Raw genomic sequence first — 23,795 nt, 5'->3', positions numbered from 1 at the left:
TTTTGGCAAATTATTGCCGCCAACAACAGCATCCGGGTGCTTTCTTTGATTTCTTTGGTTGTAGACAAATGTAGACGGAGAAACGTCAATATCTAAAGGTTAGGACAGTTCAGTACATTCTAAAGTGGGGGACGAGGCAGACGATATTCCTTCCTCGTCGCCATGGTTTCACACCATACTCTTAAAAATCACAAGTTTAGAAACAAATAAAGAGGTTGTTGTGCGAAATATGCAACTTTTTTTTACAGAGACTAAACAGTGTGACCCTCTTAGTGGTTTCTTTCTCCGAAAGACTCCAGACTGCTGCTGGTGCTGAGACACGACTGGTACTTTACGATTTAAAGATGCATTCCAAAGAGCTATTTCTTAACTCCAGTAAACACAAAGACAGGAATTTAGCTGTTAAAGCAGTCAAAACAAGATTGCTACTTAATTTGGGCCTTTTTTCGAGAGAAAAACTGAGCATAAAAGGGTTTAAAAAAAGAACATTTGTTGCTTATTGTCTGAATTCACGAATGGATATTCAACCGCCATCTTTAAAAAAAATATTCATTTTATTATGAAGAAATATGATGGCATCATAACGTCCTACATACATCTAAATGGTTTTGATAAACATTACGTAACCTTAATCGATATGTCTTGATATGTAAGAGTCAAACAAGAAGTTAAATGAGTTTATTGTGCATTCGATGCGAACAATTCAACTTTTAAAGGTTTATAATCACTCAATGAACATGTGATTATATATTGTTCTTTAGATCCATCTGGATCCAGTAAGGTTTTTGAAGGATCTGTCATCGCTAAAGGCTTGACAACATGCTAACATCATGGATGGTTATACAGTATTCACAGCTTGGATTCCATTCCCAGCCTGGGTGTGTCTTCGCATGATTTTTTATGAAGTAAAATTAGCTCCTTGGTGGAGGTATGCGGTCTCTGGTTGCTTTTATTATAAATACTTTATTTTACTTAACAGGAATACAAACTATTATGATGGCTTCAATCGCGACTTAAAATTGGTCAAACTGGTATCAAACTCATTTTTGCATCTTTTGACTCTTATCATTTTTCTATTTTTGGTTTAACATGTACAATTTATTTGATATAATCCAGCAACATTCGGTGAAAAAAAGGTTACATCAACAATGTCCCGGTCGGCACAAACAACAAGCGCCAGATAAAGAGTCTTTGACTGGCGGGCAGAAAAGGCGGGGGATCATGGAAATGCTGCGCTGGTTTGCATCGGAGACTTGGCTCGCCGTCAAAACGCTGCGCGTCGGTCGACTCGTTTGCATCGCTCGTCTGATGTCAGTAGTTTGTGGCTCCAGACACAGATATGGTGTCGGTATCAGACCAGAGGTTTGTATCTGAAGAGGGCGAGCTTTGCTTTTCAAGAGGCCCCTCGTGTCCGTGATCAGGTCTGTGAGTCGTCACGTTACAGACACACTTTCACTGCGTGTCTACGCCATTACTGACAGGAGATTTTTAAGTTGCTTTTTTACGGATTCATTGTCGAGTCATGATTCAAGGAGAGATGCTTTGAGAAAAAAAACTTCTGGTTCAAAGTAGTGCTCACACATTGGCACAAATTATTTTAAAGCTATGAGACACAAACACACAGAACGCCATCATCGGCATACGATCAAACATCCATAGATGCAGATACACATTTTGTTGTGACCAGTCCAGAGATCTTGCTGACTCAGCGTTATGGTGAGATGGGTTTTTTTTATGCACTTAATTGTAGTTTTTTGCAGGTCACAATACTGTGTTTTTACTTTTTTCTCTATGAACTTTGTTCTGTGAATATAATCCTGACATTTAACTGGTTAAACCACTGCTTTAAAGTCTTACTTTTCCTTGATTTTCTGGAACTCCTGTTGTGTTATCAGTTTTATCTTGCCCTTTAAAGTATATCCTTTATTGAATATTGTTTTGATTGTTTAAGCGCTTTGTGACCCTGGTCTGGAAAAGCGCTATAAAAATTACTTACTTACTTACTTACAAAGAAAAGGTCACAAGTTATTTTCCAGGATAAAAAAAGTTTTTTTATTCTCCCTATGCTTTGGTGGGTTTCCTCCTGGTTCTCCTCCCACAATCCAAAAACATACAGAGATAGATTTGTGTGGTTATCATATATAACGAGTGAATAAATAAGAATGAAAGGATGCACGGAAACACTATTCAAATAGAAGGCAAATGAGGAAGAGAACAAGTCGATTTAAAAAGGAGAACTAAAGGCAACACAACCACACTGATGGATGGATGATAAAATATGCAAATAAAACACAAGACAATAAACAGGAGTACATTGAGAATTATTTGACAAAATATACTTAACTATTTAATTGTAAAGTACATTGTTTGAAGGCATACACGAGGAAATATAAACAAAAACATTGTTAATAACTGCTTTATTTTATAATGATTCTTATTATAGTGTCAAAAAGTATCTGTCAATTATTGATGAGATATTTTCTTGAGAGTTGGTTATGTCTTTTTAAGGACGTCTCCTACCTTATGTGATATGCATCTTCCTGGTTGTGCACACACACACACACACACACACACACACACACACACACACACACACACACAGACACAGACACACACACACACTGGGCTCCACCAATGCTCTGAACTCGAGCATTATAAGGAAGTTAAAAACCAGGAAGTTGACTTCATATTACCCAAAACTAAAAGTAGGGCAGAGACAGGAAGTGGATGCCTACCAAGCTTCCTCCTCTCGGTTCTGCAGAAATAACATCACACAACAGAGTCAACTCAGTCGTCCCCTCGTGCTCATCTTTTCCTGCCCGGTGAGAAGAACGAGTGGCTCGGCCAGCACCTGACCAGACTTGCACCTGACGCATGGAAATATTGAATTAAATTTAAGTATCGATTAGAAATCCTAAAAGAAACTACTCAATAAAATAAATATTTTATATTTTCAACCCCACTATGGATTTGTCACATATTTATATTGTAATTTCGGGTATAAAAGGTTAAAAAAAATCCCTTCACAGGTTTGATCCAAGCCTTAAAGCCAGCAGGTCTAAAAGTGTCTAACACAAGACCAGAGGAAGGTTTTTGGTTTCACACACCGACGTAAACTACATCTGTGGACTATCAACACTAAATTATTCTCTCCATCCTCCACTTGGCAAGCGGCCTCACCTGAATCACCGAAGCTTTAATGATGATTTGCGCCTCGAACCGGCCGATTTATTACCCTTACAGTCAAATTACACGACCGGGCCTGGTTTCACTTCCCTGGCAGAAGCGGGTTTGACCCCCTTTGCCTCCTAAATACTTCAGGAAATGGAGCTTTCTGCACAGTGGCCGCTGTTCCCACACAAGCATGACTTCATTTTTTTTTTTGTGTGAGGAAAATTCCCCCCATCTAGGCAGGAAGGATGTGAAATTTAATATAAATTCCATTTCTCTTAAAATTAAAGGCAGTGCATTAAAGATGTAAACACAGACCTCTTGTCCCGTTTCCCTGGCATGTCATCGGTTTTCCTTCTGTTTTGACAAACGTTGGCACGGAAAAGGAAATGGCTGGGTTTCGAGAAGGTTGTGGACTTATTGGACTGTGTCAGTGGCGATTACACCGTCTTTGCTGTAAAACTTATTGTGTCTGCAAAAGAGGGGGGAAAAAACCACAAAGTCGTGTTTTAAGGATTAGTGCGGCGAGCGCTTGATGACATCTCAGTCTGGACGCTTTCACAGCCAACTCTCAAAAGTCTTTTACAACCCGTTCATCTTACTTCTGTTTCAATTTTTGACCAAATATTTTGGCAGTTTTTTATCACCTCCACCAGGGGAGGTTGTGTGATCGATCACAAAGTACATTTCACAATAACTCAAAAAGAAATACCACACACCGTGTAAACTCTAAAGTTTTTGACAGCAACCCACTTGCAATTTTAATTTTAAATGCTAAAAAAAAGTCATTGAACTTCGTTAGTAAAGTAAATGTAAAGACAGTTTTAGGGTTAAAAAAAAAATCTCTTGGATGCTTGCGAGTGGTTTATACTTCACCATCGCTTAAATAAGACTTGGTTAGTGGTTTGGGAATACCATGAAGAGTACTCGGGTGACGGTTACCCAAGTTGAGATCGCGGCACGAAAAGGTCTCGTTAAATCTCTTCGACAACTTGTGACCGAGAATAAATTTGTCTCATGTTGGTTGAAATTCCTGATTCTAAAGCCTTTAAATAGCAAGATGTCTGAGCTCGGAATGCCAAATAAATGGCTTCAAATGTAAAGCTAAATACTGGAATCACAAATTTTTTGTTATGGTAGTACTTAGCGGTGTGTGTTGTGCAATTATACAATATATTGGGATATTATAGGAATGAGGATATACCGTATTTTCCGGACTATAAGTCGCTCCGGAGTACAAGTCGCACCAGCCATAAAATGCATAATAAAGAAGGAAAAAACATATACAGTATAAGTCGCATTTTTGGGAGAAATTGATTTGATAAAATCCAACACCAAGAACAGACATGTCATCTTGAAAGACAATTAAAAATAAAAATAAAATAGAGGCAACAACAGGCTGAATAATTGTACGGTATGCTTACGTTACATGACCTGACGTGCCTGGTATGTTAACATAACATATTAAGAGTTATTCAGATAACTATAGCATAAATAACATGCTAAGAAGTTTACCAAACCATCCGTGTAACTCCAAATAACTCAAATCCAATGAAATCTTCATCCTCGGTGTCACTTTTAAACAACTCCGCTAACTCCAGAGGTAGAAGAAGGTGCTTCTTCTTCTACGTCGAAATTATCAACACAGGCCTACAGCGCCCTCTTGCGGTTTAGTGTGAAAACAGCATGTGAAATTATATACCGGTAATTTCAGCTTTAAAATATAGTGGAGTCGACTGTATCCTCTTGTCCTCAGTCATTGCCGGGATATCGCGGTATTTCATTGTTCCTTTATACAGTACTGTTTAATATTGATTGTGAAAAATGGCAATATTTTCTTTCACCCCTAGTTATCTTGACCATTGCTGTCGTCTTGCTTTCCAGAGTATCTTCAGTTGACGTCGCGCTTCTACTGCGATCATGCGGCGGCTGATGCGGGACAGGACTGCTTCAGCCGGCCACATGGCGGGTCCCTGGAAGAAGAAGGCGAACGTCCGGTGAGCCTGGTGTCCACGCTCTCCTCCGGCTCGTCCCGCGACAGTCAAAGCCTCTTCGGAAGTACCGTCGCCCTGACCTCCTCCAGCACGCCGCCCATCCCCAACGAGGAGGACATCGACCTGGATCTGATCCCCGCCGAGCAGGCCAGAGACCACAGTCCGACGCCGGCCGAGTCCAGGATCTACTGGCTGGATCACGGCGACGACAAGGCGCCCCCGGACAGGAAGGCGGGTCGCGAGGTCGTCCACTGTGCCGCCTCCCCCGTGGTCGTCAACGCGATGGCGCCCAACCCCAAGCTGACCCACGTGGACCGCGTTGTCATGGAGATCATAGAAACGGAGCGCATGTATGTCAAGGACCTGCGCAGCATCGTGGAGGTGAGTCCATGAATCTTTCCACTGTTAGTCGTCCACAGTGGGCCAAACCTCAGCCCCCCCCCCGGGGGAGCGATCCCCTTCAGATCTGCATTAATAAACCGGTATGACTTGAAGTCTGGGACGACGTTTCAGGACCAAGTCCAGGAAAAACTAAATGAGAGGCGGAACCTTTTGAGAACAAGCAGCAACTGTTTTGGTTGCTGCAGCTGCGCGAGCCTGCAAATGAGAGAAAGACCAGAGAAGACAAGTCGGCGAGTCGAGCTCGGCTCTCACGCTGGACGTTCAAAAAAAAACCTGGATGGGACCTAGACCTGGACCTGGACCCGTCACGTGTCTCATCTGGCACTGTTTGTATATTTAGAGCTCGAGGTCTGAGGAGTTTACACTCCAGTCAGAGTCTGTACACAAACTGTCATGTGTATATTCTGCAGTGAAACGCTGAGCTCATCACTCGTATGTGGTCTTCAGAGTCGGATGTAAAGCAGGTCTTTCACCGGTTCAACACGGGTTAGTTGACCGACATTAAGTTGCTGTCCACCTTGTCCAGGCAAGTTAGTAGGATGTTGGATGATATCAGGTAGCAATATCAATATTGTTTTCACATTTATTTTATAGTTTATATGTAAATATTAACCAAATTAGACTTTTATTTTATCACGTTATTATTTTTTTTAATTAACATCCAAATATCCAAGGTGTTTTTTCATTTTTGTGATGCCATTCAACTTCCTGCCACTAGATGGAAGCAGTCAGTATGTTAGTGTCATGCTGTTAAGTGGTCAGTAGGTGGCGCAATCAGTTTGAAAATGATGTGATGTTTCATTCGACCAGTTGTTCAAAACGAAGTAAAATAGTGCAGTGATCGCCATCTAGTGGGCTCTGAAAAATAATGACACTGCTTCATGAAGCTTCATCAGACCATTAGTAGTCATTACGTCCTCCGCAATTGTAGAAAGTACGTGAGTTGAATTGTATAGGCCCATGAGATCCCGGCGCTGACTGAGGATGAGAGGATACAGTCAACCCCAGCAGCTTTTAGAGCTTTGGTTGGAATATGATATTTTGGTTTTAAAACCAATCAACAGTCATGTGGTCTGTAAATTCTACAACACCAGTATGAAGTCAGATCGGGTGTAGAAGACCCACATACCCGTAACATGAGATCTGTAATCGTACTATTCATTTGCATTGACATTACTACATATTCATACTTGTAATCCGTACCTTCTGGATTACAAGTATGAATATGTAGTAATGTCAATGCAAATGAATGCATGCATAATTGAAGACTTGTAATCTTAAAAAAAAAACAAAAAAAAAAAAACAAGAGTTGGTTTTATTTTCTAGGTGTATTTTCTATGTAGTTACGTCAATGCAAATTAATAGTACGAGTACAGATCATGTACAGACATGTTACGGGTATGTGGGACTTATGCACCTGATCTGACTTAATACACCAGAGTCAAGCACTCGATAATATTACAAATATATATACTTCCTATGATAATAAACATATATTTTTTAAAGGTACTATCATGATGCGTATCGCATCGCTAGTTTCTTGCTAATACACATGCTTGAAGTAAAGTATCTGTCAGTCAATTTCTGTTAGATTAAAGTAGCAGAACGCTAACAGCTAGCCTAAAAAAGAGGTCATCTGAAAAGCCAAACTTAATCACACAAAGTTACTTTCAGTTTGAAGTGAAAGACTGACTTGTCTGCGTCTCAAGTGTGAAGATGTGAAGGTGAAGGTTCGATACCTCGTGTCATACGTCTTGCCTTCAGTCTGTGTTTTCACTGGACTAACAAATCAAAGTACTTTGTCACGTTTGAAAAAAAAATACACCAGGGAGGTTTTGCCACTCAGCAGGTTGTTTACTTTCGCTAGTTCGGGGTCCAGACGGAGCGACCTTTCCACCCCCTCCCCGAGCTCGGCATTGAACCCGGAGGCGCTCTGCTGTCAAGCTTGACGCTAATGTCTTTAACACGTGAGACTGAACTGGCAGTAGAGCAGCCATCGCCTCCGCTCACCTTGTGCCTGGACGCCCTCGCTCTCAGGACTTCCAACTATTCCAAGGCGGCCGCCTCGGCCTGGCCTCGCTCACGCCGGCGGCCGCCAACGCAAACATCCAACCAGCGAGACGACGGAGATGAAAAGAAGCGAACAGAACAGATCGTGGATTTCATTTATCTTTTTAATCCAGTTTGATTCATCAAAGCGATGCAAACTGTTATCACAGCCGCCAAAACTGTTTAGTCGCCAGAGCCTCGTGCAGCTGTTTAAATGCTCCTGGAGATCAGTCGCTCACACATCGCCGGTCCTCTCAGCTGTCTTTGAGAAACAGCTGTTTGACCCAGTTGGCCTCAGAATTCGCCACCTGGCGGGACTGCGCCCCACTTCATCCTAATGCTTCGCATTGTTGCATCGAGTGACTCACTGACATCACTTCCTGTGTGGGCAGCAGCTCTTGGTGTGAAAGCTAACCTTGTTTGATGTCTCTCCCATTTATAAGTGACTTTTACTGTCTTTTAAAGATGGCACGGTTCTAGGAAGGTTTCTGCGAACCTCTCTCACGCTGACTGACGCATCGAAAGATGGAATTTATGAAGCTAAAAAAGGAGTTTTATCTTCAGTTCTAGCCAGTGAGTCAGTTACAAAGTATGTGTGGAGTCACATGACTTGAATTCCACGTCCTTGTTAGTCCGGGGGGTTTAGATGCCGTTCAATGGTGAGGAAACGAGAGGAATAAAAGTAATTTATAATCAAGATGTTAGTTCATGACGACACATGTGGACCGATGCATTCATGAGTCAATTATATTAGAAGTTCAACGGATGACAGGAAGTATTTCAGCTTCTATATGAAGGCGCTTCTGTCGTGCATCAAACTGTATCTCGCGAAGGTTACTCCATGATGTTTGTGTTCTTTGGACAACAGGCATTTTCCATTCCGTCTGCGTCTGTGGAAAAATCCTTAAAAGGATCCTAGAAAGAAAAAGCTTCGACCTTTTCATGCATCACTTTTTATTCCTACATTGAAGTTTTATAGCAAGATTTATTCATGTTCATCAATTATTCTGTGTATCTTTATATTTTCTTCACTTCAACACCTAATACTTTCTGTAGTATTTTTCCTTTGTTAGTTTTTCAAACATATCTGACTTTTAAAAGAATTACTTGCTATATAAATCTACTGTTTTGTGATTTTTCTTTTCCAGAAACTATTTCATTTAAATCTTGTATCAGGTTTGACGTCATAACAGTAGGGGAGTTGAGAAAGGAATGTTCTCAATGAGTAGTAGCAGACACCTTCGACACATGTACTCTTATTATGTAAGCATGTAGTACACGAGTTAAACTAAGGGAAATTGATCTAATAAATGTTAAATAAATTAAAATATGTGAAAATAAAGATGAACACAACAAGCTTGGATATTAATTGTAACCCATGATGTTACAAGATGTGATTATTATTATTATGTGACACTATCTTTTTACTGTAATGCTACATTTTATACTGATTATATTGAATGTTGATGTTGAATTTTTCTCGTTAACTTAGTTTAAAAAAAAAAAGTGAAGTAGCTTGCCATTGTACTTTTGCTGCCCTCTGGTGGCAAGAATCTGAATGTGCGACACATCACTGACTGCTGTTCTGTCTTTCCAGGACTATTTGTCTCACATCATCGACACGAGCAACCTGCCGATACGACCAGAGCAAGTCTGCGCCTTGTTCGGAAACGTGGAGGACATCTATGAGTTCAACAGGTAGATCTTCACAGTAGAAATGTAAACACACAGACTCAAAATACGACCTCTTGAAAAACGATTTAAGCTTAACAAGTGTAGTTGTAGCAGAGATACGTTGTGCAATGCAAGACTTCCTGGACTGAAAGGAATTCTGTGAATGTCTTTTTCTTACGTAAGCGATATTTCAGTTCAGTACAACAAACACTCGTGGAGACAGCGCCGCGGCTAATTTAGCGTTTAATCATCTTATGTTGGCGAGCGTTCGTCGCTGCCAAAACACACACATTCCATCGTCTGCTGTGTCAGGACCCTCCACGCTACACTGCAGCCAGGACTGACGCTTGCTCATGATGACGGTTCAAAAATTGACCCGATGACCTTGAACTTGACCTCTCGAGGAGCCCTTTTGGTTTCGCTATGATTGTATGTCGGTGGTATAAGTGACGCATGTCGAGGAAGTTATTCTTGTTGGAAACAGCTGCTCAATACTGGTGTTGACGTGCAAATCTTCTTCATAAATCATATTATTAATGCACATTTTGTTATGCATTCTGGACTCTTTGCTCAAAAACACTGATTTTATCACACAACTCTGGACAACGAAGGTTTCTGAAAACACTCTTTATGTCTTTCTTAGAACTGGAGGCTGGTACCAGGTACACAAGGCATTTTTTTAGGGCCGATTGATTATTACTGTCTGAAAGTTTTTTTATTTTGAAAAAAGGTCATATTTTCTTGGACCTATCGTAGCCTGTGATTCTCAAATGAACAACACACTTGTTTTGGTTAAATTAACAAAAATAAAAGACGTTAAAGTAGCAAAAGTTAGTGAAGGAAATGTATTGACTTAACATGATTTTATTATTTCCCTGTCAAACTGTTTTAATGTTTTTATTCTGAAGGTTGGTCTGTGAAAATATAACACCATGTCATGCTACAAAAAAGTCTAATCATTTATTTTTTTTAGGGATCTAAATAAAACTGATGGGCTTAGTGTAATTTACACAATGTCACAATTTCATAAATCATAAAAGAAACACCTGTCAAAGATTGACTCGAGGGGATTTCGAGGGTTTCTGTAAATATCTCGAGCACACACTCTGAGCAAACATCAATACGGTGACCCAAATAAGTCAAATCGATTGTTGAAACTTTAGTCACATTTGTCACAAAGCGAGAAAAGTTGCGTAAACTCTTGCGTGCTACCGCCCTCTAGTGGATGAGTCACAGAACGAGACTTTTCTTCTCTCCTCAGTGAGCTGCTGCAGTCCCTGGACATGTGTGACCATGACCCGGTGGCCATCGCCCAGTGTTTCGTGGAGAAAGTAAGTGATCACGTGACTCTTGTCTTCAAATAAACTCTTACGATGGGATCTTTTTTGTTCAGAGCGAAGACTTTGAGATCTACACTCAGTACTGCACCAACTACCCCAAGTAAGATGATGATGATGATGATGATGATGAAGACGAAAGTGATGGTGATGTGTATTCATTCCTGTCCCCCACAGCTCGGTGGCGGCGCTGACGGACTGCATGCGGAGTAAAACGTTGGCCAAGTTCTTCCGAGATCGACAAGCGGCTCTGAAGCGTTCACTCCCGCTGGGGTCGTACCTGCTTAAACCGGTTCAGAGGATCCTCAAGTATCACCTGCTGCTCCAGGTATGTAAGCACTTATGATGATGATGCTCTATAAGATACCATAACATAAGTGTGTGAGGAAGAGAAACATCATTTCCTTGTGGATTTATCTCAAATGTAGCCATAAATTAAATAAATGTACCGTTTAAATGAAACATCTATTTGACTGTTAGCATTAGCGAGGTGATGCTAGTTGACTTAATAAAGTGTCAAACTAATGCTAGCATATACCGCTAAGCTAAAATGGCAAGAGTGAGTTTTGAGTGTCATAAGCTTGGCGGGCGGAAAAAAAAAGAAGTATATTAATCTGAATAATGAGATGAGATTTCCTCACCTTCATGCCATCTATAGTTGCATAAACCTGTCATCTTTGACTAAATCATATGACTAAATATAAGGATTAAATTATTAATTTATACAAAAGTCTACATTTAAATGTTATAATATTTTCTGGGATAATAGTCAAAATCTTCTAGAAAAGAGCTATGATTGTAACTTTGGATATTTATTTATGTAAAGCATCATAAACATGTCATCTTCGACAATGAAATCCATGAGTCACAGCTAAAATATTGTGTTTTAATTTCTCTGACTTTAAAATGATCTGAAATCTAATTACAGAAACATTAATTTGTTTTAAACAATCAATTGATAAATAAAATATTGAATAATATCAATAATAGATAAATAATAAACAAATGTGCATTTAAAAAAGTACAGAGTATGACGATGAGGATGAAGAATTACAAGGCAGACGCACCTGATGCTTTTATTTGAATGTTGGACGTTTTTACTTTGGTGAAGTCACAGCAAAGTTGAGGAGAAAATCTCCGTTGAAGTGCAGCTCATGACCGGAGACACTGGAACTCGTGTCCTTGAGAGGCATTTACTGTAAGGATGTTGGCGCTGTTGTTCAAAACTTGACCCGATGACCTTGAACTTGACCTCTCAAGGAGCCCTTTTGGTTTCGCTATGATTGTATGTCGGTGGTATAAGTGCCGATGAAGTCATGCTTGTTGGAAACTGCTGCTCAATACTGGTGTTGACGTGCAAATCTTCTTCATAAACCATATTATTAATGCACATTTTGTTTTGCATTTTGGATTCTTTACACTAAAACAAGGGTTTGTGAAAAAGCTCTTTATTTCTTTCTTTGGGACCTTTTACATGAGGCATTTGTTTTTGGTTCGATTGATTATTACTGCCTGAAAGTTGTTTTATTTTGAAAAGAGATTATATTTTCTTGGAACTATCGTAGCCTTTTGTTTTAAAATGTTTTTAAGACCCGCCTTACGTTGCTTCTGATTGGTTGATATTGCTTCGATCCTTCCGTGGTCGACTAGATTATTTATTTTTTCATGATAATTAACTTTGGTACTTTTTGCGTAAATTAAGTTTGGATTGTTATATTTGGGTAATTATAAGCGTGAGAAATGTCAGGTTTGACACTTGCAATGCTTCTTCGGTGTTAGCATTAGCATGCTATCGTTGCTATCCTAAATCAACTTTCTGCCCTAAAAGTCAATGATGCATAATCGCTGTGACAGGAAATCGCACGCCACTACGACCCCGACGAGGAAGGTCACGAGGTGATCCAGGAGGCCATCGACACCATGACCGGCGTGGCCTGGTACATCAACGACATGAAGCGGCGGCACGAGCACGCAGTCAGAGTTCAGGTTCGGACATCTTTTTTAAAGGGTCTTTGGTTCCCTGAGACAGGACTGAATCTCAAGCAGAGTTATTCGTGTGTGTTTCCAGGAGATCCAGTCGCTCCTGATCAACTGGAAGGGTCCGGACCTGACCACGTACGGCGAGCTGGTGCTGGAGGGAACCTTCCACGTCCTCCGGGCCAAGAACACCCGAACGCTCTTCCTCTTCCAGAGGATGCTGCTCCTGACCAAGAAGAGAGGAGAGAACTACGTCTACAAGACCCACATTTCGGTGAGTGTCTGTTAACGGCGACGCCATCTTCAAGACTCTAAACAAGACTCTCACTTTGGTGTCGTTCAGTGTGCCACCTTGATGCTGCTGGACAGCGCCAAGGACCCCCTGCTCTTCAGCGTCATCCACTTCAAGCACCCCAAGCAGCCTCACACCGTGCAGGTGCGTACGGGGAGGGACTGCGTCGCTAATGCCTACGATGCAGACTGAGAGAATTTCTCTTGTTGCCCTTGAGCGTCTTTATAAATATCTGCTCTAAATATACACACACACACACACACACACCTTCTATGAATAATGTGATGACTCGGCGCCAGACACGGTTCAGCATCTTCTCTAGGAAGAAGTTCGAGGAGCCCGAAGCTCTCGCCGCTTCTCTTCCTCTTCTGCACATCTTTGTTCAGGCGACAACAAAAATAAACATGTTTCCTCCCCTTGGTTCTGGTCGGAGGTGAATAAAAACTAAGAGTTCTCGTTGTCCTTCCAGGCCAAGTCCGTGGAGGAGAAGCGTCTCTGGGCTCATCACATCAAGAGGCTCATCCTGGAGAACCACAACGCCATCGTTCCGGCCAAGGTAAACGACAACAACAACAACAACAACAACAACAACAACAACACAATAATTCTTCACAATACTCAACGTCCGTGCGTCTCTTTCAAGGCTAAAGAGGCGACGCTGGACAATTCCAACTGTGAGTACATTCATCGTTCGTCACTGGGTTTATCGTTGCCACGGCAACACGGGATGGATCAATTATGGGCTTTTTTTTCACATTTCCTGTCCCCATACAGACGTTTCTCCTTCAGTCTTGTTAGAAGTTGAGGAGTTCACACACACACACACACACACACACACACACACACACACACACACACACACACGTGTTTAAGTAACGTATGAAGAATGTTCCTTCTTCACCATCAGGTCCAGGGAAGTTCCACTGCAGCCCAGATAAGCTGAAGAGAACAGAGTCTTGTCACACGGAAGACTTCAACGTGACGGGGAGGAACGGACGCAGAAGATCAGGTAGAAGATCTTCCACTTGAGAAGGACAGAGTTGACTTGTAACGCACGTGTTTTTAACCATTTATTTACATTAATTTAGTTAGTCATGTCATTATACCTCATTTGTTGAGCGGGAAACAAGTGGAAAATGTGAATAATTTGTAAATGAATATCATTTTACTCAGATATTATTTTTCATTTACATATTTTATTTTCAGCAAAGATTTTCAGCCGACCTAAGAAGACCACGAGTGCAAATACACCCTGAATTATTACAATTATAGTTTATTTATTAACATTTATTTGAAACTTGTTTTTTCGTAATTTATGGGTTAAACAACAGTATTAACACAACGTTACACATTTTGGATTATAAATTAATATTAATTTATTAATTAATCAAATGGAAAGCTGATCATTTTTGACTGACAATTAAAAATGTATTTTTTCTTCCAGAAAACAAGTCGCATATTAAGTCATTTTGTCATCATATACATACTTAGCTCACTACTTTTACATAAATGTCTCAAATGTACATTTTTGTGAACTTGTTTACATATGAAAATCTATGAATGATTTATTTGGTTAAATTAGCCTAATTTCAAATAAAAAAGAATCAATTCATTTTAAAGAGGTTAAGAAATGTCAGTCTCTTTCTCCAGTTGTGTTTGTACACACAGTACATACTACAGTTTTAGCAATTTAACAAAAATGTCTGTTTCTACTTCTAACGCATACTTTAAAAAATATATATATATTTATACTGTTTCATTTTTTTTAACTTGTTTTTGACAGATTTTAAACTTATCACCATAGTTGTTTTTTTTTATAAATGAAAAATGAATGTTTTTTTTATTACAAAATAAGAAAATAACCTTTTCATAAAATAGATTTTAAGGTTCACACATGCCGCTATATTAATAAAAGTAAATAAGTAACAGTTATTTGTAATGAACCAGAATTTTAAAATAGATCCTGAAAGAAACTGGCAGCCAGTGAAGAGTTTTAAGGATCGGAGAAATGTGAGTTCTTCTACTAGAGCGGCTCAGAATTCTCGCTGGAAAGTTTTTGTATTAACGGCAGGCGAGACGGATCCTTCTTTTTAGACACGATAATAAAATGTTACAATAGTCTAAACGAAAAGACACAATCGCAGGGATTATAAGATCCAGATCATTTTTCATAAAAATAAAAGACACAAACTAATAAAATGTTTAATTTTTATTAATAAAAGTGGCAAAACGGGGGATAATCTGTGTTGTTTTTACACAATTATGACCAAGAAAAACACAATCAAGGCTCATTAAATGATGATGATGTGAGGGTTGTATCAGTTCTTGATGTGTGTCTCTGATCATGACAAGAGTTAACACGTGTTTGCTTCGTGTTACAGAGCCGGTGAAACAAGCCATGAGAAGCACAAAAGGTTAGTGTTGTATCACACAAGCGTCCATCAGACACACACACACATCCGCTCGCGTCGCACACCTGCATTGTTCGTCACAACACAACCTAGAAAAAAAGAGATGAAAAGACGCTCCACCGGGCGAACCCGTAATTATTTTAATCACAGCCTCAAACCCGGGTCTGCGTCTCCTCCGATAAGCCATTATGAGCAGAGCTGGTGTTATTGTCCTGATCAATCTCCAGACCAACGCTAGCAAGAAGCAATTTTCGTGTCAAGCATGGCGGCGAGGGAATAGGTCATCGCATCCTGGTAATTGCATCAGGTCCGTTTAGAACCTTCGGAGGACGAGAGCTTCTTAATCGGTGTTTATCTGATCATAAAGTCTGATGGTTCTGGTCCAGACCCGGGATTGTTGAAGAGCATGTTGTGACTGGTTTCATTAATCGGCTCTTCTTTGTTCTCCCTCACAGCCGAGCTGAAGGTAAGTTGATCCAAACACACTTTTCCTGGCTGTGTCGGTGTGTGTCTGGGTGAGATATGACTCGACTGTCTGTCACTTCTAATCGCCACTAAAACACCTCCGGGCTCCTCCTTCATTGGAAACTTCAAGGGAATATTAATCAAAATTAACCTCAAACGGCGCCCCCTTCAGCATTTTTTTGTTTTCAAGTAATTAAGCTTTTTCTTAAATTATTTTTATTTATTTAATTTTTTTCTACCAGTTATTTAGTTGGTGCGGGTGAGAGAGCCTGTCCCAGCTGCTTAGGGGAAGAGGCAGGGGACAGAAACCAGTCAGAAAATACATTTTTGAGGATGGGAGGAAACCGGAAAAAAGTGCTTATTAAATATGACCGAAATTATTAATTATTGTGTTAACATTATTTTTATTATATGTATTTTTTCATTTTATGTTTTTAATCCATATTTACTATTTATTTGTATTTGAAAAAATAAGGAAAAATGTATTTGAAAATATATTTGAAAATACTTTTTTTCCAAATAATATTTTCATCAACTTTTTACCGTTTAATTGTATGCATTATTTTATTTTTATTTTCATATCAAAATATTTTTTTTACCGTTTTTTCAATAAGTTACTTACCTGTTAATACATTATTTTTTTATTATTGTATTAAACCAAACCAAATTATTATTTAATGATTTATTTATATAACCAATTATTTAAAAAAAACATTATAAACTTGAGTTCAATGCTCATACAAGTCGCGGGGGCAGCAGCCGGAGCAAAGACCTCCAGACATTATCCGACAAAAAGTTGACATACTTCAAACCAGCTTCAGAGTCGACCTCGACATCAGAACCAGGCCAGTCCAGCTCATATCTCACCCAAAGGCTCGTAGGCTCGGCTCGCTCGCACAACACGGCTGCAGCACTGACCTTTGCACACGTGTGACGCCGCAGCATGCAGACAGTGAGGGCGCTCTTCTGGGGGACAGACGCTCCCTGCAGCCCAACTCTAGTGTCGTCTCGCTGACCCCGAGTCCGGACCCGACCCCGGAGGGTCAAACTCCGGCGGGCGACCTCGACGCCGACAAGGCCAGTGAGCCGGAGGAGACGAAGGAGGAGGAAGAGGAGGAGGAGGATGAAGGGAGTTTCAAGGAAGATGTACTGATGGGAGACGACCAGGTAGCCGACTTTGCCAGCTCAGTGCTGGCAGCCATCTCCTGCTGGCACTATAGAGCCAGGGCTTTGCTTTCCACTCACTTCACAACGGTGAGGGTTGTTTCTGCCACCCACGACTTTCCCGTTTCCTGCTCTTATCCAGCACTCTCTCCCTCTCCCACGCCGCCTCTGACCGCCTCGCCGAAAATACTTAGACCTCCAAAAAATAACACAATAAGGTTTTAAAAATAATGCGTTTCGCACAAATACTTCCTCGGCTCTGCTCGTAGACTTCCGGTCGTAGGATGAAACTACGTAGATATGAATGTAGTTTCCTTCAGAACAGAGAACAACACGAGCAAAAAAGCATTATAAGTAAAGAAATTACCAAGAAATAAAAAGGTATTAATTACTCTGTTTCAGCCGTTAGCATAAGCAGATGCTAGCTAACCCTGACTTCCTTAATTTGGCTTTTAACCTCATTCATTTGTTTCATTCATATTTTATATTTTTGTGCTGCTGCTGACAGAACTAACAAAAGTTTACTGTTTGGATTTTTAAGTTACTAAACCTGCAGCCTCATGTACTAAGAGGTCGTACGCACAAAAACATGCGAACATACTTTTCCACCTCAAAGTTCATATGTATCGAGAATGAAACGTATAAATATGTTCTCATTCACCAAAGTGATGGGATATATATATATATATATATATATATATATTTATTAAGACAACATCGATCGATTTATACTGAATATTTTAATCGGCTTTTTCACGCAATGCAGAAAAAATGTAAAGGAATTATAGTCTTGTTTTTATAATAAAACGAACAAAATGAGCTTGTCGGCTCTAATTCACATTTAAGTATGTGATCCATGTCAGAAATGTTTAGAATTAAAGAATGTTAACTGATAATCCAGTTAAAATTCATGTTTTTATTCGTTTTTTCTGATTACGTAGAGAAAAATCTGACTCTGCTTCATTTGAATATGATTTAAATATGTACATTAGGGTGTGGAAGGGGACGAACAAGTCTGCAATTTATTCTGCGTTGATTGGGATGAACAAAGGAAAAGTGTTTGTATTTGTGTGCAGATTCATACATCTGAATATTTTTGTACGTGCACCATTTTCTGGATTTGAGCGTATAACCTATTTTTAAGTAGGAAAATTGTTAAGTTTTTGTCAGCAAACTAGCGCTAGCTAACTTCTGCTAATAATTGTTATTTCTCGATGGAACTCTGAACATAAGGAAATAATTGTAATCTTGTATTAGTTCCAGATAAAAGGTTAATCTGTTCACTGTTGGCTCAAAAAACGATTGATTCTTGCTTATCAGAAACGAGGAAGTATATGTGTGTAATAATGTGTGTGTGTGTGTGTGTGTCTAATCCACGTTTGTACTAACTCTGCTGCTTGTCTTTATTGTGTTGCTAAGAATCCCATCACTAGGGATGTTATTTGCTTGAGGCTCACATTTTTAATTTGAAAGTTAAACGTCTAATTAAAGGATAATCAAACGGGCAACAATCTTTAATGCTCGATTCAATCTGTTTGACACTTATTGTGTCTGTTTTTTCAAAGTCGGTGATGTTTTTGTAAAAGTGTGTTTGCTTCACACTAACCATGAGGTGGCGATGCTTCACGAAGCTTCATCAGCTCTCTGTAGAAGTAGAAGTATGACTAGAATTCAATATAACAAAATATGTATTAATAACTTGAAATCCATAATACTTAAAAATGAATACCTTTATTTAAATTAATTGTAATATTCCCAAGAATGTTGTGTGTTGATTTTTCAAAGAAAAAAGTAATTTTCGTTTTCAATGAAAATGTATTATAATAATTTTCTCTTAACATATTATATATTTAATTATATATAAAAGTATATCGGTGCCATCAAAGTATTTGATAGTTAAATCTAATCTGGAAACCTTTATTAAGATTTCTAATTAAATAATTTAAATTATTAGTTTATATATATATATATATATATATATATATAGTGTTCATAGTTAAACTTTCTTTTTTAATTATTGCCTTTTAAATTCAATTTAATGCAGCCAAACATTGTTTCACTAGTATTCAAACATGTCATATTGTATTTAAAGGCTAGAAATCAAAAATGAATTTGGAAAATAGATTTTTGAATGATTTGGAAATGTATTGTAAACGTAAACCTGGGGGGGGGGTTATATATATATATATATATATCATTCAATCATTAAAAAGATCAAATTCAACCTTTTTTTATTTACAAATTATTTAATTCATTTATTTTAAAAGAACATAATTACAACTAAAAATAGTCATTTAATATTCTGAGGACACTGATACACTTCCATTATTCACTTTTAATTAAACATGTCAATCCCCCTTAACAGTTTAACAATTAAACACATCTATCTTGTCTTGTTAATGTTGGAAAAACTAGTTCAGTCGGCGTGATTGTTGGATTGTTACTCAGCACGACTGACATGGATGTCAGTGTCAGCTGTGCATGATCCTCTGAGAAGAAGCTTCAACAAAAGCTCTCGTCTCATGTGTGTTTGTGTCCATCAGGCCGAACTTGAGGTGAAGACTGAGGCGGAAAAAGAAGAAGAAGAAGAAAAAGAAGAAAATCAGGCTGAGAAGGAGAATCTCTCGAAGCAGGTACACGATCAAACATTTGACTTGATAACATTCCATACATCGGCTTTCAAAGCTGCTACAATTGACTGTATCCTCTTGTCCTCAGTCTTTTAGCTGGGAAGGATTTAATGTCTGCTGCCATCTAGAGGCTGGAAGTTCAACAGCAACACATAAATGAACAAACATGAATATTTGCATGTTAATGGTACTTTAAAACAAAAATCCTATTTTATTTATATACTATATTTAAATTTAAACTATTAAAGATAAAAACAATTGATTTAGTGCAGTTGAATATATAAATAAAAAATAAAATATTTAAGTTTATCTTTATTTTCTTTATACCGATGACTAATAATGTCACACACATATTTTTGTGTAAAATAAACAGGATACACATGTGACGTCATCAGTCGTCATAGACGGCGCTAAACCGCCGAGACAGTACATGTGGAGCAGAAACAAAATGGCTGCACACATTTTTTGCAAAACGACACTCGAGGGTCGCATCTAATCACGGGGCGTCATGGCAGCCGAATGCTCGCCGGTGGCAGGAAACCCAATAAAACGCCACAAGACGGATCTTCCCTTCGCTCGAGAGACGGATGCGACAAACGACCGATGCGTTCGATAAGACGTCTATAATCCAGTTTTGCGTAACGATCGTCTTCCTCTGGCGTTTCAGGAGCAGAGCGACCCTCCAGAACAGGATCCCCCGCCAGAGGGCTCCGAGGAGGATTCTTGTCCCGAGTCCTCCACCCATGTAGAGGAACCTACGGAGGGCGAGAGCGACTCGTCGGGGGTGCAGGGCGAGGAGACGAGTGCGATCACGAATGGAGGAGGTCTCTCTGAAGAGGAGGAGGACGAGGTTCCGCCAGCGTCAGTATTGGACGAGGTGGTCCCGGAGAGATCCATGGAGGGGGGTCTGTCCAGACCCAGCAGCCTGGTGTCGGACGACATGACCTGCTCCTCGCCCGTACAGGACCACGAGGAGGTCTTCAAGAGTGCGGAGAAGGAGGTGGTCGTGGCGTCTCCTGAGCAGGCCGACGGGGACCGCAGGGCGACCCTCTCCAAACAGGACCGGCTCCTGATCCACAAGATCCGGCGCTACTACGAACACGCCGAAGACCAGGACGCCGGCTTCAGCATCAAGCGTCGGGAGAGCCTCTCCTACATCCCGGCGGGTCTGGTGCGGAACCTGAGCCGACAGCTCAACAACGTGGCGGAGGAGCCGCCGGCGGCGCCAACCAACAGAAAGGGGCCCTCGCGGAGCCGACCCACTTCCTGGTCCGTGTTCGACCTTCCCGGGTTGGAAGTGGGAAACAAAACGGAGGCGAGGGCGGAGGAGGTTAAGACCAGGTCGCCCAGCGTCACCGACTCGTCCACCACAGACGAAGAGTTCCGACCCTCGTCGGAGATGATCCAGGTGTGGCAGGACATGGAGGAGGAGGAGGAGGAGGAGGAGGAGGAAGGTCAGCAGGAGACGGAGGTCACAGATGTGAGTCCGGACGACGAGAGTCCGCAGCCTTCCTCGGCCGTCGAGGAGAGCGAAACGAGCGCCACCTCGGACCGATCCTGGGCGGCGTCGCCGCCTCCCGACTCCTCCTCAGGAGAGCACAAGTCCCCGACCAGTCCCGACTCCTTCCGGGCCCACCTTCCCAAAATCATCCAGTTCAGGGCGAGCGTGGACGAGGACCAGATCCTGCAGGACATGGGCAAGATGAAGAACAAGGTGTTCCAGCTGGCGCGGCAGTACAGCCAGCGCATCAAGAACAACCGCCCGCTGGCCTGGCAGAAGAGCCGGGAGGCTGCGAGTCCACTTCGGAGGATGGACGCCGTGGAGGAGGAGGAGAAGGTCCAGACCAGGAAGAACGGTAAAATGAATAAAGGGTTAAATCACTGAGACTATGAACTAGAAAAGAGTGCATTTCCGGATGAAAATGCAGTGTGAATGCTGGTCAGCATTCACACAATTGTTAGTACTGGAAGTAGTAGTAAGTGAATTAGTAGTGGAAGTAGTAGTGGAATTAGTAGAAGTGGAACTGCTAGTGGAAGAAATAGTTGGATTAGTAGTAGTGGAAGTAGTAATAGTGGAAGTAGTCGTGGAATTAGTAGTTGTGGAAGTAGGAGTTGAAGTAGTAGTAGTGGAATTAGGAGTTGAAGTAGTAGTAGTGGAATTGGTAGTAGTGGTAGTAGTAGTGGAATTAGTAGTTGTAGGAGTAGTAGTGAATGTAGTAGTGGAAGTAGTAGTAGTGGAAGTTGTAGTAGTGGAAGTAGTAGTTGAAGTAGTTGTAGAAGTAGTAGTAGTGGAAGTTGTAGTGGAATTATTAGTAGTTGAATTAGTAGTAGTGGAATTAGTAGTGATGGTAGTATTAGTAGAAGTAGTAGTAGTGGAATTAGTAGTAGAAGTAGTAGTACTGGAATTAGTAGAGTTTCCCCATTGAAATGAATGGGGGGAAAAGGGTAGAAAAAGAGGAATAAAAGAAAAAGGGGAAGAGATAAAAGAGAGCTAGAACATGAATGAGCTGAATTGATAAAAGTTTGAACGGTTAAAATCGGATGCTTCCCAGCATTCACACAATTGAATATTTTCTCCTCCACTTACAGAGCGCCCCCTGCTGAGACTGCCCCTGAACAGCCAGACGGTCATCCAGGAGGTCAACTCTCCGAGTCCTCTTCAGTCCCCGGGGTCCAGCACCAGCTCCCACTGCACGGCCGCCTCCCCTCAGACCCCTGAGGTCTTCCACTGGCCCGACGTCCAGGAGCTGCGGACCCGATACGCCCCCCTGAGCCCAGAGCCTCAGGACCGCTGCCCCTCCACTGAGATGCTGGAACACTGTCTGAACCGATGCAACAGCTGCTCCTCAGACCTGCACCAGGACCTCACCGACAAGGAGAACTGTGGCGTAGAACAAGACTGGACCAGGTCCCGGTCCAAGCCCCTGCTGTGCAGGTGGAGCTCCCTGGACCACATGCTCTTATCCAGCGAAGATCCTCTGAGGACCTGTCAGGCGGAGACGCTCCACCCGGGAGGAACTCTCTTTCAGGAGGACCTGGACTGTTCCAAGACCTCCCTCTTGAGTCCGGGGAAAATATCCGAGAGCCATCTGGTGAAGAGTTTACGGGAGAAGTTCCAGAGTTTAAGTACAAGCTAACAAGTCGTTTTTATCAGAACCTGTTGTTTGTTTTCTGGTGATTAAAAAGGAAGCGTTTTGTTTGCTCGAGGGTTCAGAGCCTGGTGAAGGTTCCTGTGACCCAAGACACACGGGGGGTGTGGAGGCTAAAACGGTGCACTGCAATATTTGTACTTTTCACACTGTACACATGTAAATATGTAAATAGTTCTTCTCTGGACCCGGTTCTGGTTCCACGATGTTGGTGAAAGACCAGGAAACCAAAGATGTTCCAAAGAAACTCGACTCACTGGAGCTTCCCTGGTCGTAATGTGTTGACATGTTATTTATGAGCTTCATGTGAATCCAGAAAATATATTCTTTCTTACAGATATTTTCAATAAAAACAGGACTTATGGATGATAACGGTGTGTATTACTGCAACTTCCTTGTAAACCGGAAACTGATTTAGCGAGGAGCACGGCGTACCGGAAGTTGGGTGAGAAAGGTTTCTATTGTAAGTGTAAACTAAAAAATGGAATTAAAAACGCTAAATCTTAGTGGCGAAAGAGAGATGGCATCTGCTATTTTTAACGATATGTTATAGTAAATTAAATTAAAACGAATGACGTAAGGAACGAGAGACTAAAGTCTCATATTTGAATTTCCTCAAACTCACAAAAAAAGCACGATAAGACGTTCAAATATTTGCAAAGATAAAGTAAACTTATTACCGTTTACAGGTGAAAATAATAATCGGAATTAATTGAACTCGCCCGCACCTGCGTGTGACGTGTGCAAAGGGCGACAAAACTAACAACGGACTCAACGAAAAACATCACTAAAGTAATATTCAGCAACTTAAAATTGTATTAAAACTGATAGGTTTTACTTAAATCGCATCCAAAGCTAAATAAATCTGCACAAAAAGTTTCATAAACTTACAGATTATAAATTAAAAAGGATATATTTTTGATGTATGATTTGAGCTTTAAGTGATAAACTACAAAACAATTGACATAACTGTGTTTTTAAATTGAAATTAAACCAAAAATGTAGCGGTTTTAAAATGTGGAGCTCATGTAGTTTTTAAGAGTAAAATCAGTCATTCGACTTTCCTGGAGCTTTAATTTT

At 40.7% G+C, this 23,795-nt stretch overlaps 1 protein-coding gene across 1 annotated transcript in view; it reads left to right on the top strand.

Moving 5' to 3' along the window:
- Positions 1-23,087, top strand: part of LOC148060616 (pleckstrin homology domain-containing family G member 3) — a 46,261-nt gene extending 23,174 nt beyond the window's left edge. The window contains exons 3-18 of the mRNA XM_087779749.1: positions 5,056-5,546; positions 9,214-9,314; positions 10,552-10,621; positions 10,684-10,730; positions 10,805-10,955; positions 12,482-12,613; positions 12,696-12,878; positions 12,948-13,040; positions 13,366-13,452; positions 13,540-13,570; positions 13,804-13,905; positions 15,278-15,310; positions 15,763-15,773; positions 19,480-19,569; positions 20,234-21,422; positions 22,156-23,087. Coding sequence (XP_087635875.1) covers positions 5,056-5,546; positions 9,214-9,314; positions 10,552-10,621; positions 10,684-10,730; positions 10,805-10,955; positions 12,482-12,613; positions 12,696-12,878; positions 12,948-13,040; positions 13,366-13,452; positions 13,540-13,570; positions 13,804-13,905; positions 15,278-15,310; positions 15,763-15,773; positions 19,480-19,569; positions 20,234-21,422; positions 22,156-22,703 — 3,359 coding nt within the window. The 3' untranslated portion in view covers positions 22,704-23,087. The remainder of the gene's footprint in view (positions 1-5,055; positions 5,547-9,213; positions 9,315-10,551; positions 10,622-10,683; positions 10,731-10,804; positions 10,956-12,481; positions 12,614-12,695; positions 12,879-12,947; positions 13,041-13,365; positions 13,453-13,539; positions 13,571-13,803; positions 13,906-15,277; positions 15,311-15,762; positions 15,774-19,479; positions 19,570-20,233; positions 21,423-22,155) is intronic.
- The last annotated feature ends 708 nt before the right edge of the window (positions 23,088-23,795 follow it).

This window comes from Callionymus lyra, chromosome 18, assembly GCF_982586985.1.
Source record: "Callionymus lyra chromosome 18, fCalLyr1.hap1.1, whole genome shotgun sequence".
NCBI classification, from domain to species: Eukaryota; Metazoa; Chordata; class Actinopteri; order Syngnathiformes; family Callionymidae; genus Callionymus; species Callionymus lyra.
The sequence above is the reverse complement of the archived record's forward strand: the minus strand, read 5'-3'. Positions and strand labels throughout refer to the sequence as shown.